This window comes from Mesoplodon bidens (genome assembly GCF_964165515.1).
Source record: "Mesoplodon bidens genome assembly, contig: HAP1_SCAFFOLD_129, whole genome shotgun sequence".
Classification (NCBI taxonomy): Eukaryota; Metazoa; Chordata; class Mammalia; order Artiodactyla; family Ziphiidae; genus Mesoplodon; species Mesoplodon bidens.
The window spans coordinates 592,732-615,742 of record NW_027671294.1 but is presented as its reverse complement, the minus strand read 5'-3'; the positions used below and the strand labels follow the sequence as shown (position 1 = coordinate 615,742).

Below are 23,011 nucleotides of genomic sequence, written 5' to 3'. Positions count from 1 at the left end.
GGTTTTAGCATCCACTGATGATTGGTGCCCAAATATAGTATTTCATAAGGAGTAGCAACACAGTGTATTTCTAACATCCCTTCTGTATTTATCAGAAGGAATACTATAAAAAAAACTTCACTAACTATCAGTTTACAGGATAAGTGGGGACTAGAGGAAAGGACACCACTCCAATGAAATATTGAATCTGGGAAATTCTCTAAAGACAAATGACCAAGTTTCAATTAGCAAAGAAATAAAAAGGCACATAGTGATTAAGAGATCTGAGACAAATTAGCTATGTGTGGACCCTGACTCGGTACTGATTCAAACTAACTTAAAATAACTCTTTAGACAATCATGAAACTTTATAGACCCTACCAGATAAGGAATTATTTTGTTAGGTGTGATACTCACATTAGAAACTCATGGTAAAAGATATACAGTACAGAAATATGGATGAAATGGTATCTGACATTTGTACTTAAATGCAACAGGAAAATAAGTTGGGGAACTGATGAAACAAAATTTGCAAAATGCTTTTGATTTTTTAAGCTGGGCTATATATATTTAGAGGTTCATTATTCAACTTTTGCATGTTATTTTAAAAAATCACTAACATAAAACTGTCCGCAAAGGCTAGACTGGCCAAGGAGTTGTAAAGCCAACCTGACTTAAAACTTTACCTTCCCTCTATGAAAATATGGAAAAAATAAAACCAATTAACCAACTAATTTGATCAACTCTTTTAAGAATTAAAATTGTTTCTACCTATTTATTTGCAAACGTGCAATCTACTAAGCCAACAATTACTGACGCTATTAATACTGTTAATGACTCATGAATTCTTCTGTTCTATTTGAAAAGGTTGCCTTTTTTTGTTGTTGGCTGCTTGGCATGTGGGATCTTAGTTCCCTGACCAGTGATTGAACCAGTGCCCCCTGCAGTGGAAGCAGAGTCCTAACCACTGGACCACTAGGGAATTCCCTGAAAATGCAGCTTGTTAAACGAAGTACTAGATGTTCAAATTTACAAATTTTTTAAAAATTATGTTAACCAATCAGGGTCTGGAAACTTCTGCAGTTTTCTTCCCAAGTGTTCTCCGATCAAATCATCTTTTTTTTGTTTTCCAGTAAACAGTAACATAAATACAAATTGTTTAATAATAACCATAAAGTCTCATAGGCTGAGGTTTAAGTATTTATACTTCATATGGTAAGGAGACAGATATTGGACAATTTCTAGACTCCTGAAGATTTGGCATTAAAAACAAAAACCTCAGTCATCAGAATTCCTATTTCTACGTTTGTGACTAACTACATAAATAACCATTGGAAAACAGGACTTCCCAAGCTAACTTTCCAGTTAGACTTTAATCTTAAACGAAGTGTGTATGTGGTTTTATTAATCTATTACGATGCACAAGTTGGATGTCTTTCCCTGAATGCTACTTACCACCACTGACATCAACCAATGAAACAGAACACAATACTTACAATTTAATGAAATTCCAACAGCAAACAGTTCCTATGGGTTTTGGTTTCTAATACCTGCCTACCTAAAGTTAATAATACTTATTACCTGTTCAACAATTACAGAAAAATCTTTTAAAGTTAAGGAAAGTTTGAGGTAAATAAAGAATATTCATTTAAGAATGAAGTAGTCAAGATTTCCTTTTACTCAAAAAAAACAAAAAACAAAACACAAAAATCACTTCCAAGAGTCAACCTCCATGTACAAAAAGGCAAGATCAATCACTGGACACAAAGGATATTCCAAAGGTCTTTAAAAATGGTAATTAATCTCAAAAAAGGAAAATTAATTTTAGCTTTTATATTTCATTCATTATCAAGACCATATTTGCTTAACAAGATAATTATGCAATTGATACAAAACATACAGCATTTACACTTAACTGTACAAAATAATTTAAGGTTTATAAAAATATTAGAATGTTTAGAGTTGACTGACACAGTCTTAAATAATCTCTTCTAGAGAAGTATAGTAAGACCACTGATTTCCATTTTATTTCTTTTTTAATAAGTCAAAGAAAGGATGCTGCAATGCTTCATCCAAGGTAAGTCTTTTCACTGGATCATATTCTAACATTCTTTGAGTCAGGTCAAACAGTTTCTCATGTTCTTCATCATGACAGAGCATAAATTCCTGAGGGGAAAAATGACTTTGTTTAAGAAAGACAATAAAAAATAGTTAAAACAGGTTTTTTTTTTGTTTGTTTTACCTTTAATGGTTTGCAGTGTCTCATAACATATCTACCAGCAGAACTATGTTCCTCCCAATCTAGCTGATTATGATGAAAATACTTCTGTTTCCTATAGGAAAGAGAAGTCTGGATTAAATTTTAAGAAAAAAAGAAACCCCAAACCCACATTCTTACCTTGCCCCAAACAGGGGATTGGGGGAAAAGATGGAACCATAGACATCTCTCTATATATACATAAACATACAATTTCTAAAAATCTCAGCAATAATTATATCGGATACCTTATATGGTATTTTTCCTAATCTTGTACCCTCTGAAGTTTTAGTATCCCACCTAAGTTGTACCATATGTGAAACAATGCCAGCTTCAAAAACAGAGGTTCCTAGATCCATTCCTGTAAATTCTGATTTCACTAGATCTGGAATGGGGCTAGAAATCATTAACAATTCCCTGGATGACTTCTGCGGTGAAGCTATGTTTTGAAACCACTTATAGTATTCTTGTCCAAAGACGTACATGTGGTTTGCAACAGTCTGGAATTCAAATTTAGATAGGACTCCAAAATCAAGCTCTTTTTACTACTCTATGTATTATTTTTAAATCAACCTAGGAAAACATTTATGCAAAGGTTAACCTGAGTATAAAAACACCACTTTATTTACTGGATCACAAAGTAAATATTACATTACTTTTCAAAAACTTGACTTCATGAAAAAAAATTCAAAATCTACAGTCTTTGGAATAAGCAATAACAACAAAGATGGGTTTTCTATAGTTTGAATATAGGCCACTGCATGTACCCAATAAGGACTTTAATCTTAAAAAGCATACCTTGTTTTCTGAATCATGTGTGTTGGTATGGGTCCTAATATACGTTCCATCATTGCCAGGTGTTCTTTACTATGATTAGTCTAAAAAAATAGGAAAAAGAAACTTAGCACTTTCCATTTCCCTACACGCACATAAAAGGAAAACACAAGAAAACAGTGTGTCCGGGACTTCCCTGGTGGTCCAGTGGTAGAGAATACACCTTCCAATGCGGGGGACGTGGGTTCGCTCCCTGGTCGGGCAACTAAGCCTGCCCACCACAACAAGAGAGCCCGCGAGCCACAAACTACAGAGCCCACACACTCTGGAACCCGCACACCACAAGTGGAGAGAGAAAACCCACGTACCGCAACAAGAGAGAAGCCCACGTGCTGGCATGAAGACCTAATGCAACCCCCCAAAAAAAGTAAATAAATAAATGTTAAGAAAAAAAAAAAGAAAATAGTGTTTCCATAAAAGGACTAGATTAGACAGCTATACAATTTATATTACACTCTACTTCAAAGATGGAATAAAACTGAATGAGCTACACTGATTGTCTGATTTCTGAAATGAATTGGTAAGGTTTGTATAGCTGATTGAGGAACAACTTTTTAAGTATATTTTACTGAAGTACAGTTGATTTACAATGTTCGAATAATTTGTTTAATGTAAAACAGAACAGTTTTTCCTTATTTGTATTACTTGCACTGTTTAACTGAGGGATGACTGGGAAGATTACCAAAAACCTGGCTACTCATTTTATCGGTTGCTTAACTAACCTCCATTACCCAATGGACAGCAACTTTGTAACACTAATCCTAGACAATAAAAATACAGTCCCAATAATTCTTACAACAACCTTGAGCTAGGAATGTGGGAACATAACTTTCAAAGAGGTTAAGATACTAGCTCAAGCTCATATAGCTCATCAATGAGGAAACCTGAGCTGTGAACCCAAGTCAAAACTCATATTCTTAAATTACACAGTAACAGAGCTTTGGCTAAAGTAGAATAAATTGTTAAACTAAATGGTACACTCCTAAGCAGAGGCTGGAAAGCTTCTTCTATAAAGGACCAGATAGTAAATATTTTAGGCTTGGATGGTCACAGATGGTCTCCACCACATATTCTTTTTCATTTTTTAAAGCAGGCATCAGATAGGATATAGTTTGCCAATCCTTGCTCTGAAGAGCAGAGTCTATGTGCAATGCTTTTTAAATCCATTAACTACTGTGCCTAGCACACTGCTTTCAACATGTTCTTAAGTCATGACAGGAATAAATAATACAAGCTCCATTATCTTCAAAAAGTTCCTTAGTTGAAGACTATTTTGGAGGGTGGAATTAAAATATAAACCACATCTCAAACCAGAGTTAATAATCGACGCTTAAGATCTCAGAATGATTTACAATCATAAAACCATCTGAAGGATTTTATATGTGTCAGAATGAAGAAAGCATGCACTGTGCTCAACTTTTTCCTTGACCCTATAGCTTACTACCACAAAACCAGACACCACCCCCTAGAAATGTCCGACAGCTATGTTCTAGATATCAAACTTGTCTACAAACTCAGAGTACTTTTAACAGATCTCTACGGAGTAGACAGAAGTTTGGTGAGGTGCCCCATAGCAGTGAACACATATATTCTGCAACAGCCACCTAAGTGACTTATAATTCATCACAGCTTCCTCCCTCCTCATCCTGCATTGCCATAACCTCATAGCAACCTTGACAGTATTAGCCAGGAACTTCCTAACCACCCTCACCCCATCCAACAACACACCTTGATCAAATCACAACCCTCTTAAAGTTCTCCAATGGTTACACCACTTGAAGCTTTCAAGACTTTTAGTTTTCCGACATAAGCAAAATTATGAGGAAAACAAGTAGAGACCTAAATAACATTTTCTCCTTTTTGTCCTGCCAAGTAAGCCAATAACTATTATCATTTCATAGAAAGAACATTTTAATACCAAAAAAAAACAGGAGAGATAATTTCTAAATGAAAGCCAGAACGGCAACCCTACAAAATCATTTTCATTTTAGACCAGTCTACATTTGGAAACCACTGACTCCTAGGATAAAACAAATACCTTTCTATGGCAAACAAGTCCACTATGAATCAGTACTTGCCTACTGACACCATTTTCCTATTTATCCAAGACACTCCGGCAGCACTATTCATCCTTCCTCAACTAGAGTAGCTTCCTTTATGCCTCTTGCATTTATGAATACCATTTCTTCCTGATATGGCCATCACACACTCTAGTTTTCTGACAAACTCTTACTCTTCCTTATAGCTTGGATTAAACTCCCTATTCCTCAGTGATGCCTTCTCGAAGGAAACTTAACCGTTCACCTTTTCTGGGTTCCCTTCTACATTGTTCCATTATAGCAAGTATCATATTGTACTGTACGTTTTCCCATGTCTATCCTGTGTATGTCTTCCTTGAGGAGAGAGATGCTGTCTTTTCATTTTTATACACACAGTGCTTAGAAATGTGCCTAGGGTGTCATACATGCTTAATACAACTTACTGTTTCTGAATTCTTTTAATAAAAGTGCAACATAACCAGAGCTGAATTAAAACTGACCATAGTAACACTAATGTAAATTTATGAAGGAGCATCACAATAAAATGGATCATATGAAGTCAATATGGACCATGTGTTTAAAAGCTCCACATGCAGAATGAATTATGACCATTCACTGAGAGTATTTCATTCAACTATGGTTTTAGAGAAGGATGACTATTTTGCACATGGACGTTTACATCTTAAGAATAATGACACTATGGCAACTTTCCAATATGGAAACAAAAACTTTAACATGCCTTTAACATTAAAGCTCATTATGAATCAGTAAGTAACATTTACTAAATACATACCTGAAAGACTGTGAAACCAAGGTAATATTCAATAAGAATGCAACCTATGCTCCAAACATCACATGGCTGAGACCAACCTAAAGCTATTTAAAAACAAAACCAAACATTTTATTATGCAACAATTTTTAATTGCCAATACACAATATCTTTTCCTATGTGGGTGCTCTCTTTATATAGCCCATTTAGGAGAATATGATAGTAAATTCAGGGTTTACATTTTTAGTTTTATACCAAACATTATTCAGTATGCTTTCAGAGTCCTCCATATCCTTGTATCAACTTACAGTATTTTAACCTGGGGGAGGAGGCATTTTATGTAAAGTAAAAGGGGTTAGCAAATATTCCATAGTCTCTGAATTGCTTGTGCAATGAGGAGCACTGTTATACCCACTTAACGGTTGTTCTATGAAATTTTACAGTTTATTAGTGCAAACATAGGTCAATAATTATCCTCAGAGTGTAATTACTAACCCCTTATCAATTACCATCAGCTTGATATCTGAGTTTATTTCTTCCATTAAAAGAAATAGTACTGTCACATAAATTATGTAAGAATTATAATGGATATTATAAGCCGTGTCACCCATAAGCAGAATTATACAGATATTTAAAGTTCACATAGAGAGGTATCTATATATGTACTTTCAGGTTGTCTATACATGATCATATATTTTCTCCTTCAGAATTCTCAATAGTAACATTATTCAGAAAAGAAAAAAACACCTAGCCTTAAGTCTCTATCTATTTAGAAAGGAAAAGAGTAAACCTAAACCATACAGATGTTTTAACCTTTTATAGATTAAGTTTTTAATAAAAAATAATGTACAAATAAAACCTACTTTAAAAGACATTTCAGTTACTTTCAGTAACATTACTGAATTTAAAGACAAAGGAAGAAACAATATATTCAAGGAACCTGACTATGATTTAGCCATTTTTGTTAACCCTCATGGTACTTATCACTTGAACAAAAGGATAATGGAGCATGGTTTCTACTTACAGTAACACATACAAAATCTGCAAATGATAGAGCTTGGATCTAAGATGAAAGTTTTCTTTTCCAGCCACTCCTGTCTCCCAGTCCAGCTTTCTCCCAAGTGACTGTAAACTACCTCATTCTCTTATGGCTCAGCTCTCATACTCTTCGGAATTTCACATCATTCACTTTTACCAACTTCTGTTTACTACCAACACCCAAGACATGAGACCAACTGCCCTCCTCAGTGGTGGCACCGGACAACATCTTCCTCTTCAACCTAATTCTGCCTTAATCCTCAGGAGTAACACTTCACAAACACACAAAGAACCCTTCTAATCTTCCCATCTGTTCATTTCTTTTCCTAAAGACCAATAACCCCAATTTCAGATTTATATCAACTATCCCCAGCCTGGTCACACATGGGACTGTATTATTACTAAGAATCACTGTACCTTACGCAATCTAGGAGGAGGCCATTAACTAACTGTAAGATACACCACTGTTTTATGAACCAATAACAAAGAAAAAATGCTGTTTTGTCTTATGTTTCCTCACATGTTAAAACGTGGAGAAAAATCTTCTTCTTAAAATTGATAAAACACAGCAAGTTATCTCTTTTTAAGCTCTGAAAATACCTATCTGTCCACAATCTCCTCCCACACTCTTTTCTTTTACCTTCATTGCAGGCTTCAGTCCTCAACCATGAATACACTTTCTAAACTACTGCAACATAGCAGCTTCTTTCAGACCATACTAAGCAGAAATCCTAGTAACATCAATCTCAAAGATGAGCTCCAAACCTGTGCTATCCTATGTGGTAGCCACTAGCCACATGTGGTTATTTAAATCTAAAAGTTTAATTAATTTAAAATTCAGTTCCTCAGTCACACTGGCTATACTGAAAGTACACAGTAGTCTACGTGTGGCTACTAATGGCTACCATGTTGGATAGTGCAGATATACAACATTTCTATCATCATGGAAAGTTCTACTAGCCAGCACTACAAACTATTCTTAATTTCCTGTCCCTTTTACTAATTCTTTACTCTAGGTAAACATCATTAGTTTGCTTTCACACTCATATTCTCAACTACCAAGTCCTCTTAGACAAAAGGTAAAAAGTGGAAAAGACTGATTCCACGAAGATGTTTTACTATCCAACCTCGGTTGAAACTTATTTTTGGCAAAGTAATATGCTTATACCATTTAACTATCTCCCAGTATCACCTGATCTGAATTTTTCCCACTGTCTCCAAGCCCTCAAATCCATCCCTGACTTCCTTGCTCTATCAACATGACTCGGTCTCGAACTTTTAAATTTTGAGGCATAAGATGTGCTCTCCCTCACTGAGTTCCCTTTTATTAATATTTAAAAACCCTGCACCTTAACTAGTTTTCCTTTCCATGCTTTCCCATGTCAAAGATGATCAAAGAAGCTCTCCTCTTAGACTAGCCCCTCTTTCTTCTCCTCTTAACCTCCATCCACCCTACATCTAGACGTCTGCCAGCCAAATCTTTAGCATTTTCACCAGCACCATGCTTTGTGATGAGACGAAAAGAGGTGCCCACATCGCTTCAAAATCACACTGCTGTCATGGACTTAGCCAATACAGCTTGTTCTCTTATGATCTTGTAAGACTGACTTGTTCAAAAAGAACCACCACCTGGAATATCTTTACAGATGATATCACATTTTTCCCACTCAGGAAAAATATTTATAGCAATGTCCAGACAGCTTTTATGAAAACAGAAAACATTTTCTGTACACTGCTAAGAAAATTACAGCTATCCCCCAACTACCTGCCCCCCAATAAAAGCTATAGAGAACAAAAAATCTCTTTTTCAATTAAAATATCAGGAAGTCTGGTATCTACTAACCCAAAATGACCTCTGGAGTTCTGTAATGCCGTGTAGATACCAAAGTGCTATGATGTTCATCATCGTATGTTGCACTTCCTAAGTCAACAATTTTGATATCTGTGTTTTTCAGTGTGCGTTCATCACGTTTCTAGAGATACAGTTAAGTAAACACAAAGATCAATAAAGATATGAAATATTTTATAGCACTATCCAAAAGGCTTGCACATGAATTCTCTTTTTGATTTTCAAAATAACCCCATGAGAAAGGCAAAGGATTACCCTTTTTGGGTTAAACGTCAGGATATAATAAGCCTCAAAGGTAAAATTCCTCATCCAAGGATCACCAAGCTAAATTAATTTTAAAGACAACTACCAAAATTAAAACAAGTGTAACTTACCATTTTTGAATTATACTTGACTACATAGTCAGACTCCACAAATAAAATATTTTCAGGCTTCAGATCTGTATGGGTTAATTTATTATGATGCAAAACTACAAAAGAACAAAAAGACATTATTAGTTTCACTTACAAATTTAATCTGTACCGGGGGAAAGGAGAATTAGTAGTAGAGGTAGGGATCAAAAGTGGTTTCATCTTTACTTGCAACGTGCATTTTTAGTGACAATGGTTTGATATGTTGCTTGTCCAATAAAACCTTTAATTTACTGGTATTTAAAAATTTAGCAAGTATACTTACAATTTATTGACTGACAGATCTGATATGCCATTTGCCTGATATGGTCAATTTGAAATGGCAGAAAGCTATTTTCTTTAATGAAATCATAGGTACTAAGTCCCAGGAGTTCGAACACAATACAAATATGACCATGATGATCAAACCATTCTAGCATCTGGACATATCGGCTGAAACAGATCAGAATAAAAATAATTCAGTTCACAGAATTCTGATTATTTCATGTAACATAATGGATCACAGTTCCAAGTTTCTTACTTACAAGACATTATTGGGATCAGTACTATTTAAATGCTCCAGTACTTCGATTTCTGAATGAGCTGCTTCACGATATTGTCCCACATTTTTTATGATTTTCATTGCTACATGTATGCCACCCCTTAAAAACAAAATGAAAATGGTAAATGTACAGAAAGGCATTGAAGACATGTATCCTCTAAAGCAGCTGTCACCAACCATTTTGGCACCAGGGACCGGTTTCATGGAAGACAATTTTTCCATGGTTGAGGGGAGGGTGTGATGGTTCAGGTGGTAATGCAAGCTATGGTGAGCAGCAGATGAAGTTTCACTCGCTCGCCCACTGCTCACCTCCTGCTGTTAGGCCCAGTTCCTACCAGTCCACGGCCCAGGGGTTGGGGACCCCTGCTCTAAAGCATCATCTTGTTAAGTACCAATCACTCTATGCTATTTTCCTAAAATAATCTTTCAGGGTATATTATAGCAGATCTATAAACATTTTTTCAAAACATTTTGACAAAATTTACATTATACAGAGTGATGATTTCTCTTAATACTTATGAACGTTAATGTTTGTTTCCAAAAGTTTAAATTTACCTAGATTTTATAAGTAGTTTTTTTTAAAAAAGGATAAAAATATAAACCTTGAACGTACTACTGCTGAAAACATTCACTCATTCGCCAGGCTAGACCGAATGTGCCAGATGTTGCATTGGAATCACTGTTAAAAAGAGCTTGTCCCATGTACCTCACAGTCTAATGGAAAAGACAGACACTTGAACAACTTATCATTAGGTTAGAAGTGCCTGGTATAAGGAATAGAGAGAAGAAAGAACCTAACCATCAGAGTTAGGGGAGCTCAGACTTCTTCAGAGAAGAAAGACAACTATCAGTTTATTAGATAATTCTGGCAAAGGAGACACCAGCAATAAGTCATCAAGCCAAAAAAATGTTTAGTGCATTCACGGATGCGAATAGGTATAAATAGCAACAATGTAGGGCAGCGTGTTTTAGACCGGGGCATCTGTAGTACTTCCTAAAAAGTACAGAGGGAATTCCCTGGTGGTCCAGTGGCTTAAGACATGAGCTTTCACTGCCGTGGGCCCAGGTTCAATCCCTGGTCAAGGAGCTGAGATCCCGCAAGCCATGTGGTGCGGCCAAAAAAAAAAAGCCGTAAATGATTTTGAGGAAAAGGATTTCCAAATCTTCAGCTTCCTTCTGTCCTCTTTTCTAAACCTGATCTTCTTGAATCCAAGCCAGCAGTCAACCCTGCATTTTTCACTATGGCCTTCCCACATTACAAAAGAGAACCCCATGCATGTGAAATTAATATGGCAAGGTTTGTGCCCCAGGCTGTTTATAAAAAAGAAAAAAAAAATTCTTTGAGGCAAAAATTTTTCTAGTGGCTGGATAGCAAACCTATTCCGAACTCATTTCTTTTGACAAGGTCCCAATGAAGTTGTGGGCTGATATATAATCATCAAAATAAATTTTTAATGATTTATCTCCCTATGATGTATAGCATATATCTCAAGACTTAAAAGAATTACTATAAAACTGCTGTGACAAAACTTCTTCTAGTCTCATCTATTTCATCATATGGACAAGTTTTCTCACTGCTAATAAGCTATAAAAATGAACAGTGCTAATAGCTATAAAAATGAAAAATGGATAATGGTGTTAGCTAATGCTACTATAGTAATCATATTGCAGTATATAAATGTTCAAACCAACGTTATACACCTTAAAATTATAAGCTTTCATATTACTTGTCAATTAAAAAAAAAAGAAAAATGGAAACTTAATGTTAAAACAGTAAGATTTATCTATGGACACATGAACTCATTTTTTAAAGGCCCCAACCATCTCAATAAAAGATATATTTTCAATTACATTGTATGTTTTAGGTCTAATAAGTACCAAAATTTGTAACAGATTTGTACTTGATCAATTGAATACTATTCATTGGAATATCTCAAATACTCAAGTCTTGGAACCTCAAGAAATTTTTAAAAGACCTAAATGGGACAACTAGTGAAATGTGAATCAGGTTGTAGATAAGCTGGCAAAACTTGAAAATACATATAACATGTAAATATAGAGAATGATTAAACACTGTAAAATGTTAACATTTGTGGAATCTGGGTGAAGAATAGATGGGAATTCTTAGCAACTTTCCTAAGTCAAAGTATTTCAAAATATCTTAAAATTTTACTTTATGTTCACATTTTTGTCATAGAGAGGAAAGGGTGATAATAAAAGACACTTAGGATAATATTCTTTATGAAAAGTGAAGTAAAAGTTAAGTTCAAGATAAAGCATTTCTAAGTATTCAAGAAAAGTTTGTTCATGGATGACAGGAGGTATCAAGCTGTTGTATTTAGATTCCCCCAAACATATTTAGAAAGAGAGATACGTTTTTTTTTAAAAAATCACCATTTACAATAAGCTGGAAATTACATCCTCAACTATTTTATGATGAAAAGTATAGATGTCAATTTAGAAATGTGCAGTTTCCACTAAACTGTTTTAAGACGTTCACTTACAAAAAAGTTTGCAACCACAGAATAGAGATCCTAGAGGAAAACATGAAAATGAAGCAGAGAGGGTCAAATAACAAAAAGTTTAGTATAACTCATTAAAGAATCTGGACTTTATTCTGTAGGCTTCAAGTAATATAATTTATTTATAGTTTGAGAAGCTAACCCTAATGTGCAAATATTATCCTTTGGAAATAAAAGTTTTTGAACCAAGAAGATTAGACATGCTAATTTATTGTCTCTGCAATTCAAAAGTAGGGTAAAGCACTCCAAATCTCTTATAGAAAGCTAAGGACCTAAGTTCTGGGAAAGTCTTCACTTGAACACTGACATTAATTTCAATGAACTCCATCTGATAAAAATTTTCAGCATTCTTGGTCAAAATCCATACTTATGGTAAATAAATCATACACAGTTCAAGAACTTTTGAATACTTATACCTCCCAGGAAAACACAATAGCTACCACTTAAATTCCATTTCATCTAAATTATGGATCCTTCTCCACCAAAAATATCAGAATGTTCAAAAAAGAAAAACAACAAACTTACATGCCATGATCAATGCACTCTACAACTCTGCCAAAGGTCCCTTCTCCCAAAGCATTCACGATTTCATCTAAAGTGAGGGGGGAGAAAGAAGTGTAAGTACATGAGTACAAATTATCAGTTATTCAAATAATGAATGCTTAAGTGTGGAATTTTTTCAAATGCTCTCTATTAAAGCATAATTAAGGTTCCAGCACTCAAATTATTTTATTTTCAGCTGCTACAAAAATAATTTAGATAGAGCTATCTTTCTTGCTCTAATCTCAAATTCCACTGATTATTTTGGAACTTTAGAGTAGAAATATTTAAACTCTATAGAAAAGAAGAAATACAAAAGAACAACAAACAAACCCACAAAAAAACCCAAAAAAGCAATGAAGAGTTCTTTAGCCTCCCACTGACAAACTATTCTTAAAAAGATTATTCTGTCTGCAAAGTTTAAAAAGTGTTGAAAAATATTCTATACATCTTGCTTTTAGAACGTCTCCACTTTGACAGATAAGGTGACCCTCTTCATCATCTTCTATACTCCTGGATCTTTTCCTTTGGTGACTCTTCTGGAACGGCAAGTGGGCAGCACCAAGATCGTCCAGCCAATCAATATAGCAGAGTGAATTCAGGGCAGAATACGCAATTCATTCAGCGGGGAGATATTCAGGCATTCAGATAAGAACCAGGCCACGAACAGTTGGCAGGAGCAATTTCAAATTCAGTCCCCAGAAATTCACAGGACACAGTTTATGTTACAGAAGAAAAACATGGCAAGATTTTCAGATAAGTTACTTAAAGTGGCAATAGAAAAAACAACACAATTGTCTCTAAAATACTGACTTAATTGAAGTCTGAAATTTAAAGAATGCAATGTCATGATCTATTAATCTCGTTATAAAATAGCCTATGCTGTGAGTTGAGATGTCTAGTTTGTCAGGAAAATGTTTTAAAATGTCAAGATTAGTACAAATTGATACTTAGCAATATTTTTAAACATACTTATTAAAATAAAAGGGGAAAATAAAGGCTAATGTCAATGTTTGATCTAATCAATGATAGTTCTAGTGAAGAAAACTTGGGGAGGAAAATAATAATTCATAGTTTACTGCAAACAAGTGAAGATTCATGAGTGTAAAAAAAAAAGGGCAGGCTTTCTGGACAATAATTTCCCCTTCAGCACCCACTTTCAGAACTCCAATGGAACTAATTGCAGATTGTGCTATACACAGGGTAAGTATCCGCCAGTGCAACTTTCTACATTTGTCTCCAAGTACTGGAAAAGGGGTTTCTTTTAAAGTAAAAAATGTTTAAGATGAAAGAAAAGATGGGTGCTTCATCTTTTCATATGATTATGTTATAAAAGATAAAAATATTTTTAACATTAAAATCAAGAACCTCATGATCTGGTCTGCAGAAAATGAGTAAATGTGGGCAAATGAGGACTAACTAATAAATGCAGATAAGTTGTAAGAATTTGGAAGTTTCCTTTAAGGATTCAAGTAATATAAACACAATTATATTCATATAGTATTATAAACTTTTTCAAACTTATTGGCTCAGTAAGAGCTTTTACACACAAATAAGTATCCACCCAAAATAAAAACAAAATCAATCATACCGAAAGTGACTGATTACTTGAACAGTGTCTATTACACTTCCTTTTAGGACTGCTTCTCCAGCTTCGGACTGAAGATTTACTGCAGTGGATTCGATAACTGCTTTCAACATCTCTGTGATAACGTCTAGGAACATATCTTTTGCAGTAGTCATTTCTGTATTCATCAATGTTAGGAACATATCTTTTGCAGTAGTCATTTCTGTATTCATCAATGTTAGGAACATATCTTTTGCAGTAGTCATTTCTGTATTCAGCAATGTATCTCCGGTCCCGATAATATCTCTCATTCAAGAACCTTGCTTCTAAATAATGACTGCAAACACATTAAAGGATTTAAAATTACTCTCTTCATTCTAGAATGCTTTAACGTTTAACCACATTTTAACGTGGTTAAAATAAAACATTCTCTCAAGAATTCCTGGTTTCAACAGCTAACTCAATAAAAGAAAAAAATACAAATTGATGAATTAGAATTTATACTTAACTCACAAAACTTAAATAATTTTACTTTAACCAACAAGCAAATGGGTACATATATCTCTATTAATATATACTGCTATGAAGGAACAAACCTTGGGTCAAATCATTCAACATATTCAGTGTTTACTTGATTAAGTGTCCCTTTACCTTCTGGTGAAAGTTAAGACCAAAAATTCACAAAACTGCTCTTCTGAAATTCATCAATCTTATGATATATGCATCTGTAACTAAGCTCTCTTCCTTTTTGCAGAGCCACACACAACATGAGGCAGGCAAAACAGGATTCCTTTCCTTCTTAATGTAAGTTAGGTATCTCTGGCACACAGAGTTCTTTCACAAAAGGTGTATTAGAGCTAAAAGGAATCTTAAATATATTTCAGGCCTTTCATTTTACAGATGACTACACTGAGATCCCTAGAAGGAAAACGATTTGCCATGGTTGTAGAACACATTCTAAATCCTATTGTATGTGCCAGTATTATTATACACACCACCTATTCCATCTCCTCTCCTCTATTTCGAGCTTCCTGTATCTTTCTGAGAAATAGTCAACACAGTTTTTGAAGGCTGCTTCATGTGCCAAAAATATCCAAAATATATCCCCCTCAAATGAGAAAAGGTTCTTGTAATTGCTTGCTTAGGATTTCTCAACCCCCTACTTCCCTTTGCATTTTGAATTTCCTGTCACTCCTGCTTGTGAAATAAACAAGAATTCAGGGAAAACAGCATCATCTGGTGCCATAGTGCTTAACTTCTTTTTTTATTTTTTATTTTTTTTGCGGCACGCAGGCCTCTCACTGTTGTGGCCTCTCCCGTTGTGGAGCACAGGCTCCGGATGCGCAGGCCCAGCATCCATGGCTCATGGGCCTAGCCGCTCCGTGGCATGTGGGATCCTCCCGGACCGGGACACGAACCTGTGTCCCCTGCATCAGCAGGCGGACTGTCAACCACTGCACCACCAGGTAAGCCCCATAGTGCTTAACTGCTGAATCTACAGATCCCTTTGAAAATCTAATTGAGAGGTATGGACTCTCTCCCCTAAGAAACGCACAAATGCGTAAACAAAACTTGGCAAGGAATTTCAGAGATCATGGACCTCAGGAAGTCAATGGATTCCAGTTAAGCAGCCTTGATTTGATGGAAAGAAAAAGACAGAGTCAACTGACCCAGTTTCCCGTCCCCCTCTCTACCTGGGATGAGTATCCTTTTCAACAGTGTGAAGCTTCAAGAGGGATGCACGTGGAGCACTGAGGGAGAGAGGGGACACCTGCCCAGTCAGACACACCAGCTAAAATAATCCTGACAAGCAATGGAGTGACAGATGTTAACTAGACTGCCCTCACTAACCTCGTTCTTTTTCCCAGAATATGTTGTCATTCTTTTTTCTCAGGAGGCTGGTTTATGCAAAAATAAAGGAGAAGCATCTCTAAAACTGCTACTCAACAGGGCTGGCATCAAATCCGGGCTGGGGAGATGCAGAAACCCCCTTTCCCCAGTGTCAGCCTTAAGTTCTAGCCATTGGAGAAACAACTCAGGATATTAGGGTCTAAATCTGGGTCTAAGTCAGGGATCTGATCAGTTGCTTGGAACCGTTAAGGGAGAGATCTACAATACGTCAAACTAGAAATTACCATACTCTAAAGGGCATCTGTTTAATTCTGTAAGGCATCCTTCCCATAAAAGTCTAAAATGTATCGGAAAACTCTAACACTAATAATCCTTAGCTGGACTAGTGCATGAAATTAGAGCTGCTGATAATCCATAAATAATCTATAGAATAACAAACATGGAGTGAAGTAATACTATGAGGATAAACTAAAAAGATGAGGACCTCTTCAGCCTACAACAACCGAGGCTTAGAGATTATATAAACAAAGTCTACAGAATTATAAAGGCTATATGGACAGAGTGAACAGGATGAACAGACTGATTGAATTTCTAAAAATAGTCACTGAATGTCCAGTGAATATTTCACTGTAGTTCTTTAAAACAGCCAAGACTAATGAGGCTATGGGCATTCGTTTTTATTTCCACACAGGTCCTGTGGAAGATAAAAAATATATGAGGCAAAATCCCTGCCAACAAATAACTGTTCAATTTGAGATTACTCACACAAAAATAAAACAAAACTCAACCATGCAGGAAATGCCAAAAGCCTGGATATGAGTGCTTAGGAGAAAAAACTCATAATGCTTAAAATGGTCAGGGAAGATTTCATGAAAAAGAAGGGAAGAGTTGCATCTTATAGGGACATCAGGATTTGGATAAAGTAGGAAGTAGAAGAAGTGCCAGGAAAGAAAAATGGCATATTACCATCTTACATTTATAGAGTACTTTTAGCCAGAATGGTTTAGAGACGAGATTGTCTACATGTTACTTAGGAAATAGTAAGTAGACAATTTCAGCAAGAGCAATTTTCACATAGGGGAACATAGGCAAATAAATAAGCTGGGAACAGATCATCCAAAATCTTGCATGCCAGGCTAAAGGGCTTAAAACAGTGTTTCTCAAAGGGTGGTCTGTTTATTAACAATATCGAAATACTGAATTTTTAAAAATGAAGATCCCTGGACCCCAGGTCAGACTCACTGAATAATCTGGTAATATGCATTTTAAACATACCTCCAAAGTGATTCTATTCACACTAAAGTTTGAGAATCACTGGTTTAAGGCTTGATACTCTATGTTACAACAAGACATTTAAGGATATAAAATGTGTTCACAGTGTTCACAGCCACATCAGTCTTCCTGTGTAGAATTAATTGATTAAGCTTGTAGGAAGGGAGCAATTCACAGGCTACTTACAAATCAGAAAGAAAAGACACTCTGAAATATATAGGAAAAAAGGTAAGATAATTGATATACAATAAAAGCGCTGATAAATCATAAGAAAAATATGCTTTAATAGAAAAAATAGGCTAAGAATACAAAAATAATGTTCACAATCAACTAGACTTCAATTAAAAAATATTCAAGTGTTCAATAAGCACATGACAGAGGACAAATTCAGCAGAAATTTAAACATTCAAATGAAAAGAAAACACTATTCTTGGCATTTCAAAATAGACAAGACTGGTGACAGCATGTCGTAGGGAGTGTAACTTGGTACAAACTTTCTAGAAAAATATGTGGAAAAATATGTGAATATGTAGCAAGAGCCTTATAAGAGTTCACACCCTTTCACTTGAAACTGTCCCTTCTTAGAACCTATTTTCAGGAAATATTCAGAGGCAAAGATTTGTATACAAAGATATTTTTCAGAAGAAATAACTTTACATCCAAATGGGGGACTAGCATCCTACCAAGAGTACCTTCTTTATATGCTTCTGTATTTTTCATTTTTTTTCCTATAATTTTACAAAAAAACACTCTTATAAAGTTTTGAATCTTGAAAATGACTATTAGATTACTCCAGATTATGGAGAGCAATTACCACCAGACATCTCTGGTGCCAATATCAAAGAAGAAACTATTGGCCTATTGGTTATTGCACTGACTCAGTATCATCTTTATGTGGTTAATTATGAATATGAATAACTGTTCATCATTCATATCACCTCCTTTCGACACATACAATGCATAATAAATCCATGAATGGTTAGTACTATATGTTAAGCCTTACAGAGTATTTTGTAGTTATCTTAATATAGGGTACAGATATTCTTGTATAATACATTAGTTAGCTCAGGTCATTGAAATCCTGGCATAGATTCTCCCTCTTCCCTCCATATGATAGTGTGTGAAGAATGATTAGTCTGCACTGATTAACAACAAGCTCACTGTTCTACAGAACAAGTCTGTTTTGGCATGGAGAAGGAAAAAAATTGCATACTGTTTTTTAAAGTAACCCCAGTTGGCTAATTTAGAAAGCAATCTGGCAAACAGTCCCAGTGGAACATCTGCACAAAACAAGGAGAAAACATAGAACCAACAAAAACAAATGAGAAAGGGAAATTAATGGAGGACAGAATGAAAGAAACTCTATTCACCTAGGCTTTGTTTAATCATTTAGGAACTTGAAAAATTCCTTCAATTCTATATAAACGTAGTACCTCCAAATTTTACACTGGTAAGAATACAACAGAACAGGACACATGCCATTGGAAATTTTTATTGAGGCCCTTCTTACAACAGCCAAGCTTCTAAAAATCCCAAACATATCCACTGGCCTTATCTATAAATATAACCTGTAGAATACAGTATAAGCAACTAATCCCCAACACACTTTAACATTCTCACACACCACATGCTATTTTTCTCATCTGGATGAACTCTTCCCCACCCTTCATTAGCTCTCATTTGTGGAACCCTAAATAAGTGCCCCAATGTACAGCTCTCCCTACTACATACAAGTTAAAGGCACTCACTGGTCCTTTAATCACTTACTTAACTTTCGTGTGTCTCATTTCCCACAACTATATTACTGGCAGCTGGGACTCCATCAACTGTCTCCTACAGCTCCCAAATGGACACAGATATGTGAGAGCAGGAACTCTGTTCTATTCACAGCAGTGTCTAGCATATAATAGGCACTCAGTAAATATTTTCTGAATGAGTATTTGTTGACTGATTTATAAAACAATCTGACAGATGAAAGTTATATAAGCTAATGACAAGTCATTAAAACTATTAGTGTTAAAATGGTACTAGTTCAAGCGTAATTTACCAATAAGATTCTTTAAGCTGGTGATGTGGTTTACAATGTCTGTTCTCTTGTGTACTACTGTGGGATCTCCTCTTCCGTTTGTGACTTCCACTGTAGCTTTCATGTCCCAGGCTTTCTCTGTTATCCCAGTCAGGGCAGTGAGTTGTTTTGGAATGACTCATCTGTTAATGGAAATGAAAAGTGAGTTGTGGAATTTACAGATGGTTATATTTAGCAAATAAAATATTTCACATTAATATTAATTAAATAGAAAAACCCCAGCACATGGGGTCCTACAGTTTCTAAAATCTTCGTAGGTAATGGTTCCCAAGGCATGAAGGCACTATCCCACTGGTATGTCAGATGATTCTAAGTGGCATACACACCTAGCACTAAATGATAACATTGTGAGACCTTAATGCATTTTCTTTCCATTCTTCTGGATAAATTCTCAGCTTGGTGCATATCTTCAACTAACACTTGCTAACTGCCATTTTTAAAAAAAGAGTCAGGATTCAGGCTTACAGCCTTCAGTAGACAATATCTAGCTAGAAATTAATAACTTTTTTGGTTTTATTTTTATCATTACCTTCTTTCTATGGTAAATTATTACTAATCTCTTAAGTTATTGATATAATCAAATTATTAAGTTATTGATGTTAACTTTAAATGTGAACTAATTTAAAACAAATATCACAAGTGTCATGCAGCTTTGTTGAAATACTGTGATACAAATAACTGAAGTCAGAGAAACACTTAGGGATAGAATATAGGAGATGAATGTTTATTTTCAGATCATCCTGCAACCATTCTTAAAATTAAACATATTTGTTATAGATCTGGGGTGACTAAAGAAATGAACCTATAAGGATGAATATGGTCACACTGAAATCAGATAATTGTGACAATTCCTTGACTCCATCTACATCCTCACAGGTTCCATTCAGGATCAGGATCTGTGTTCTAACAATGCCATCCCTATCTGCCTCTTCCCATCTTAATTCTTTCACAAAGCAGTTAAGTTTTTAACAGTGATGTCCAAACTGTTGAAGAGGGTGAGGTTCACAACTCAGCAAGGAGCAGAAAACAGGTAAAATGGAGCAAAACCAACTTAGTTAACCTCCTTCAGTTAGCCCAAATGACTCAGTAACAAGCAAACAAATTCAAGTAAAAAATTTAAAAGATTTCAAATGAATTAAAAGACTTTAAAATGAGGCATCTCCTGGGAGGTATTCCCTAAGAAAATGTAGGTATCATGCCATCAGGGACCGAAGCCACCAAATATTTAGATCTTTTAACTCACTTCTCTTGTTGATTCTTAGGTCCAACAAAAATCCTAAAACTCTAGTCAGGGTTCTCACTGGAAATTGATAAGTGAGCATTCTGATTTACATAGTCATTTGAATATGGGAAACTGAAATAAATGACATTACAAATTAACCTGAGCCAAAAGACCATCAGAAAAGCCATCAAAAAAATTATATTTCTAGTGGAATTCTTCTAACCCTTCAATTACCCAAATTATATTTTAACCACATAGGAACTCTTTAAAATTGTTTAGTTAAGCATTCTTAAATCATAGCAAGCAAAATTACAACATCTGATGACTGAGGTTTATTACTATGATTATTATAATGCATTTTTTGCAAAACACGTGTGTCTGCTTCAGTTTTGTTTTTTTCCTTCTACTATCAGTAGGCCATAACTAGCTCACCAAGGCAGAATTCTTAAATAACCACAGTTATCAATATGCAAATATTAAAATAAGCATCTTGGGAGAGCCAAAGGTTTTTATTTCTCTAGCCAAGTTCATTACTTTAAATTTAATTCAGCTGATAGGAAGCCGTCCCCCCCCCACCACCACTACTGTTCAGAAATATTTTCTCAGGAGGCCAAGAGAAGAATCCCAGATCCAGGTTATACAGATTAGGTTCCTTCGCATACAAAAAAAAGAAAAACTATCTAGAATTATCACACTATTTCTTATTAACAAAGAATCCTACATGTTAGAATCATCGGACATCCTTCAATAAAAACCTCAGATACAACAAACATCAGATGTTTATATCCATCTTAGAAACCTGATTCTCTACTGCCCTTTAACACCCTATATTACCCGACAATTTGATGTTATCTATATAAAAATATCTATATAGGTTAAAGTTATGATTAGATGGCTCCAAGAGTACTGTATGTAATGGATAACAAGAAGCCTGTGGGTGTATGTATGGAGCACAATCATACAAAGATAGCTATAAAATAAGACCAGGTGGTTGACGTGGTCAGTTTGGAGCACTGTTTCCTAAGAATAGTATAAGCGTTTCATGGTTACTTAAGTAATCAAGGACAGGGTGATCCAAAAGTATCAGAAATGCACATCTGATGCAACAATACTATGCTCCACTTTAGGAAAAAAACAGTTCGCACAAAGGATGAGCCTCTCCGTATTTACCTCTCACAAGCACGAGCTAAATTCCACCACCTGGACTCGCAAACTAGCAGTTCCTCGGACGCCCAGTCCCCACCCCTCGCCTCTCTGCCAGGGCACCTGGCCAGGGCCTTTGGCGCACTCAGAGGCAGAAGTCTGACCTCGGAAAATCCCAGAATGCTACAAACGGCCGAGGCCAGGGACCCAGAGTAAGGCTTGATCTAGGACAACACTTGCCCCAGGAGGCTCTCGCAGGGTCTCACTCTGATCGGCGGGACGGGTCACGGGCCTAAGGAGCCGTGATATGAGTGGCCTGGCCTCTCTGAGACGAGTCAGCGGCAGAGCCGAGGCCTTTCCGCCCTAGGATTTTAAATCTACCATGACACCGGGGCAACTATAGGTTTCAAATGCCACGAGCAGAGCTGTGTCCCGAAGAAACCCCGGTCGCCGAGGCCCCGAATCCCGTCGTTTTTCTGACACCTGGCTTTCGAGACCTAAAAGACTGGGAAACCGCCCAGCCCAGAACACCCTATCCGAAACCTTACCTCCTCAAAAGCAAAAGGCCCTTTGGCCAATAACTGTCACCAAACCGCCGTCTTCAATCCCTGTCGCTGCGACAAACACCCTACAAAATGACAGCAAAACCATCTCCCCAAAACCCCACCGTCGGCCTCTAGCGCCACTTATATAGGACGAAGGCGCCTATGTAACAGAGCTCCCGCGCTCCCGCCCCTCCCCTAAGGGGCGGGGCCCAGTGTGACGTCAGGGCCGCGCCCGGCCCTCCACCACGCAGTCCCGGCCCTGAGATGTGCAGTGGTTGAGGCGACTCCTTAGATTGTTTTCATTGCGGGAGAACCTGGGTGAAGTCAGGAGGAGACGACTTAAGCCTGTGGCACGTGTCTGCTGCTACTCGAGGAGTTATGCTGAATGCAGCACCTCTTAGCCGAGCCAACCTTGGCTCCGTTTCCTGCTCTCCCACCCCAGTGGGCCGCAGCACGGCTGAACTGTCAGGCAGAGCCACCGTGCAATAGACAAACCCCAAACCGTCTCGGTGCTAGGCCCAGGCTGGTGCTGGGGTTAGCTCAGTGA

General features: G+C 36.3%; 1 protein-coding gene across 1 annotated transcript; it reads right to left on the bottom strand.

The window, feature by feature from the left end:
* Positions 1-1,465: 1,465 nt before the first annotated feature.
* On the bottom strand, positions 1,466-22,707 carry LOC308611589 (dual specificity protein kinase CLK4-like). Its single transcript, XM_081260312.1, has 13 exons — positions 22,468-22,707; positions 19,516-19,676; positions 14,370-14,682; positions 13,227-13,317; positions 12,764-12,830; positions 9,700-9,816; positions 9,441-9,607; positions 9,140-9,234; positions 8,760-8,889; positions 5,903-5,985; positions 3,035-3,114; positions 2,222-2,312; positions 1,466-2,145 (listed from the first exon to the last, which is right to left on the bottom strand). The coding sequence occupies exons 2-13, from the start codon at positions 19,674-19,676 to the stop codon at positions 2,005-2,007; spliced, it is 1,536 nt and encodes a 511-aa protein (XP_081116438.1). The 5' UTR covers positions 22,468-22,707; the 3' UTR covers positions 1,466-2,004.
* Positions 22,708-23,011: the final 304 nt, after the last annotated feature.

What these genes read in the sequence shown, in the direction of transcription:
- LOC308611589 (XM_081260312.1), bottom strand. Translation starts at nt 19,676, where the DNA reads ATGAGTCATTCCAAAACAACTCACTGCCCTGACTGGGATAACAGAGAA. An exon ending in CAGCTTAAAGAATCTTATTG is followed by an intron (nt 14,683 to 19,515) that starts GTAAATTACGCT and finishes ATGTGTTTGCAG; the next exon opens with TCATTATTTAGAAGCAAGGT. An exon ending in TCAAGTATAATTCAAAAATG is followed by an intron (nt 8,890 to 9,139) that starts GTAAGTTACACT and finishes CTGTATCTCTAG; the next exon opens with AAACGTGATGAACGCACACT.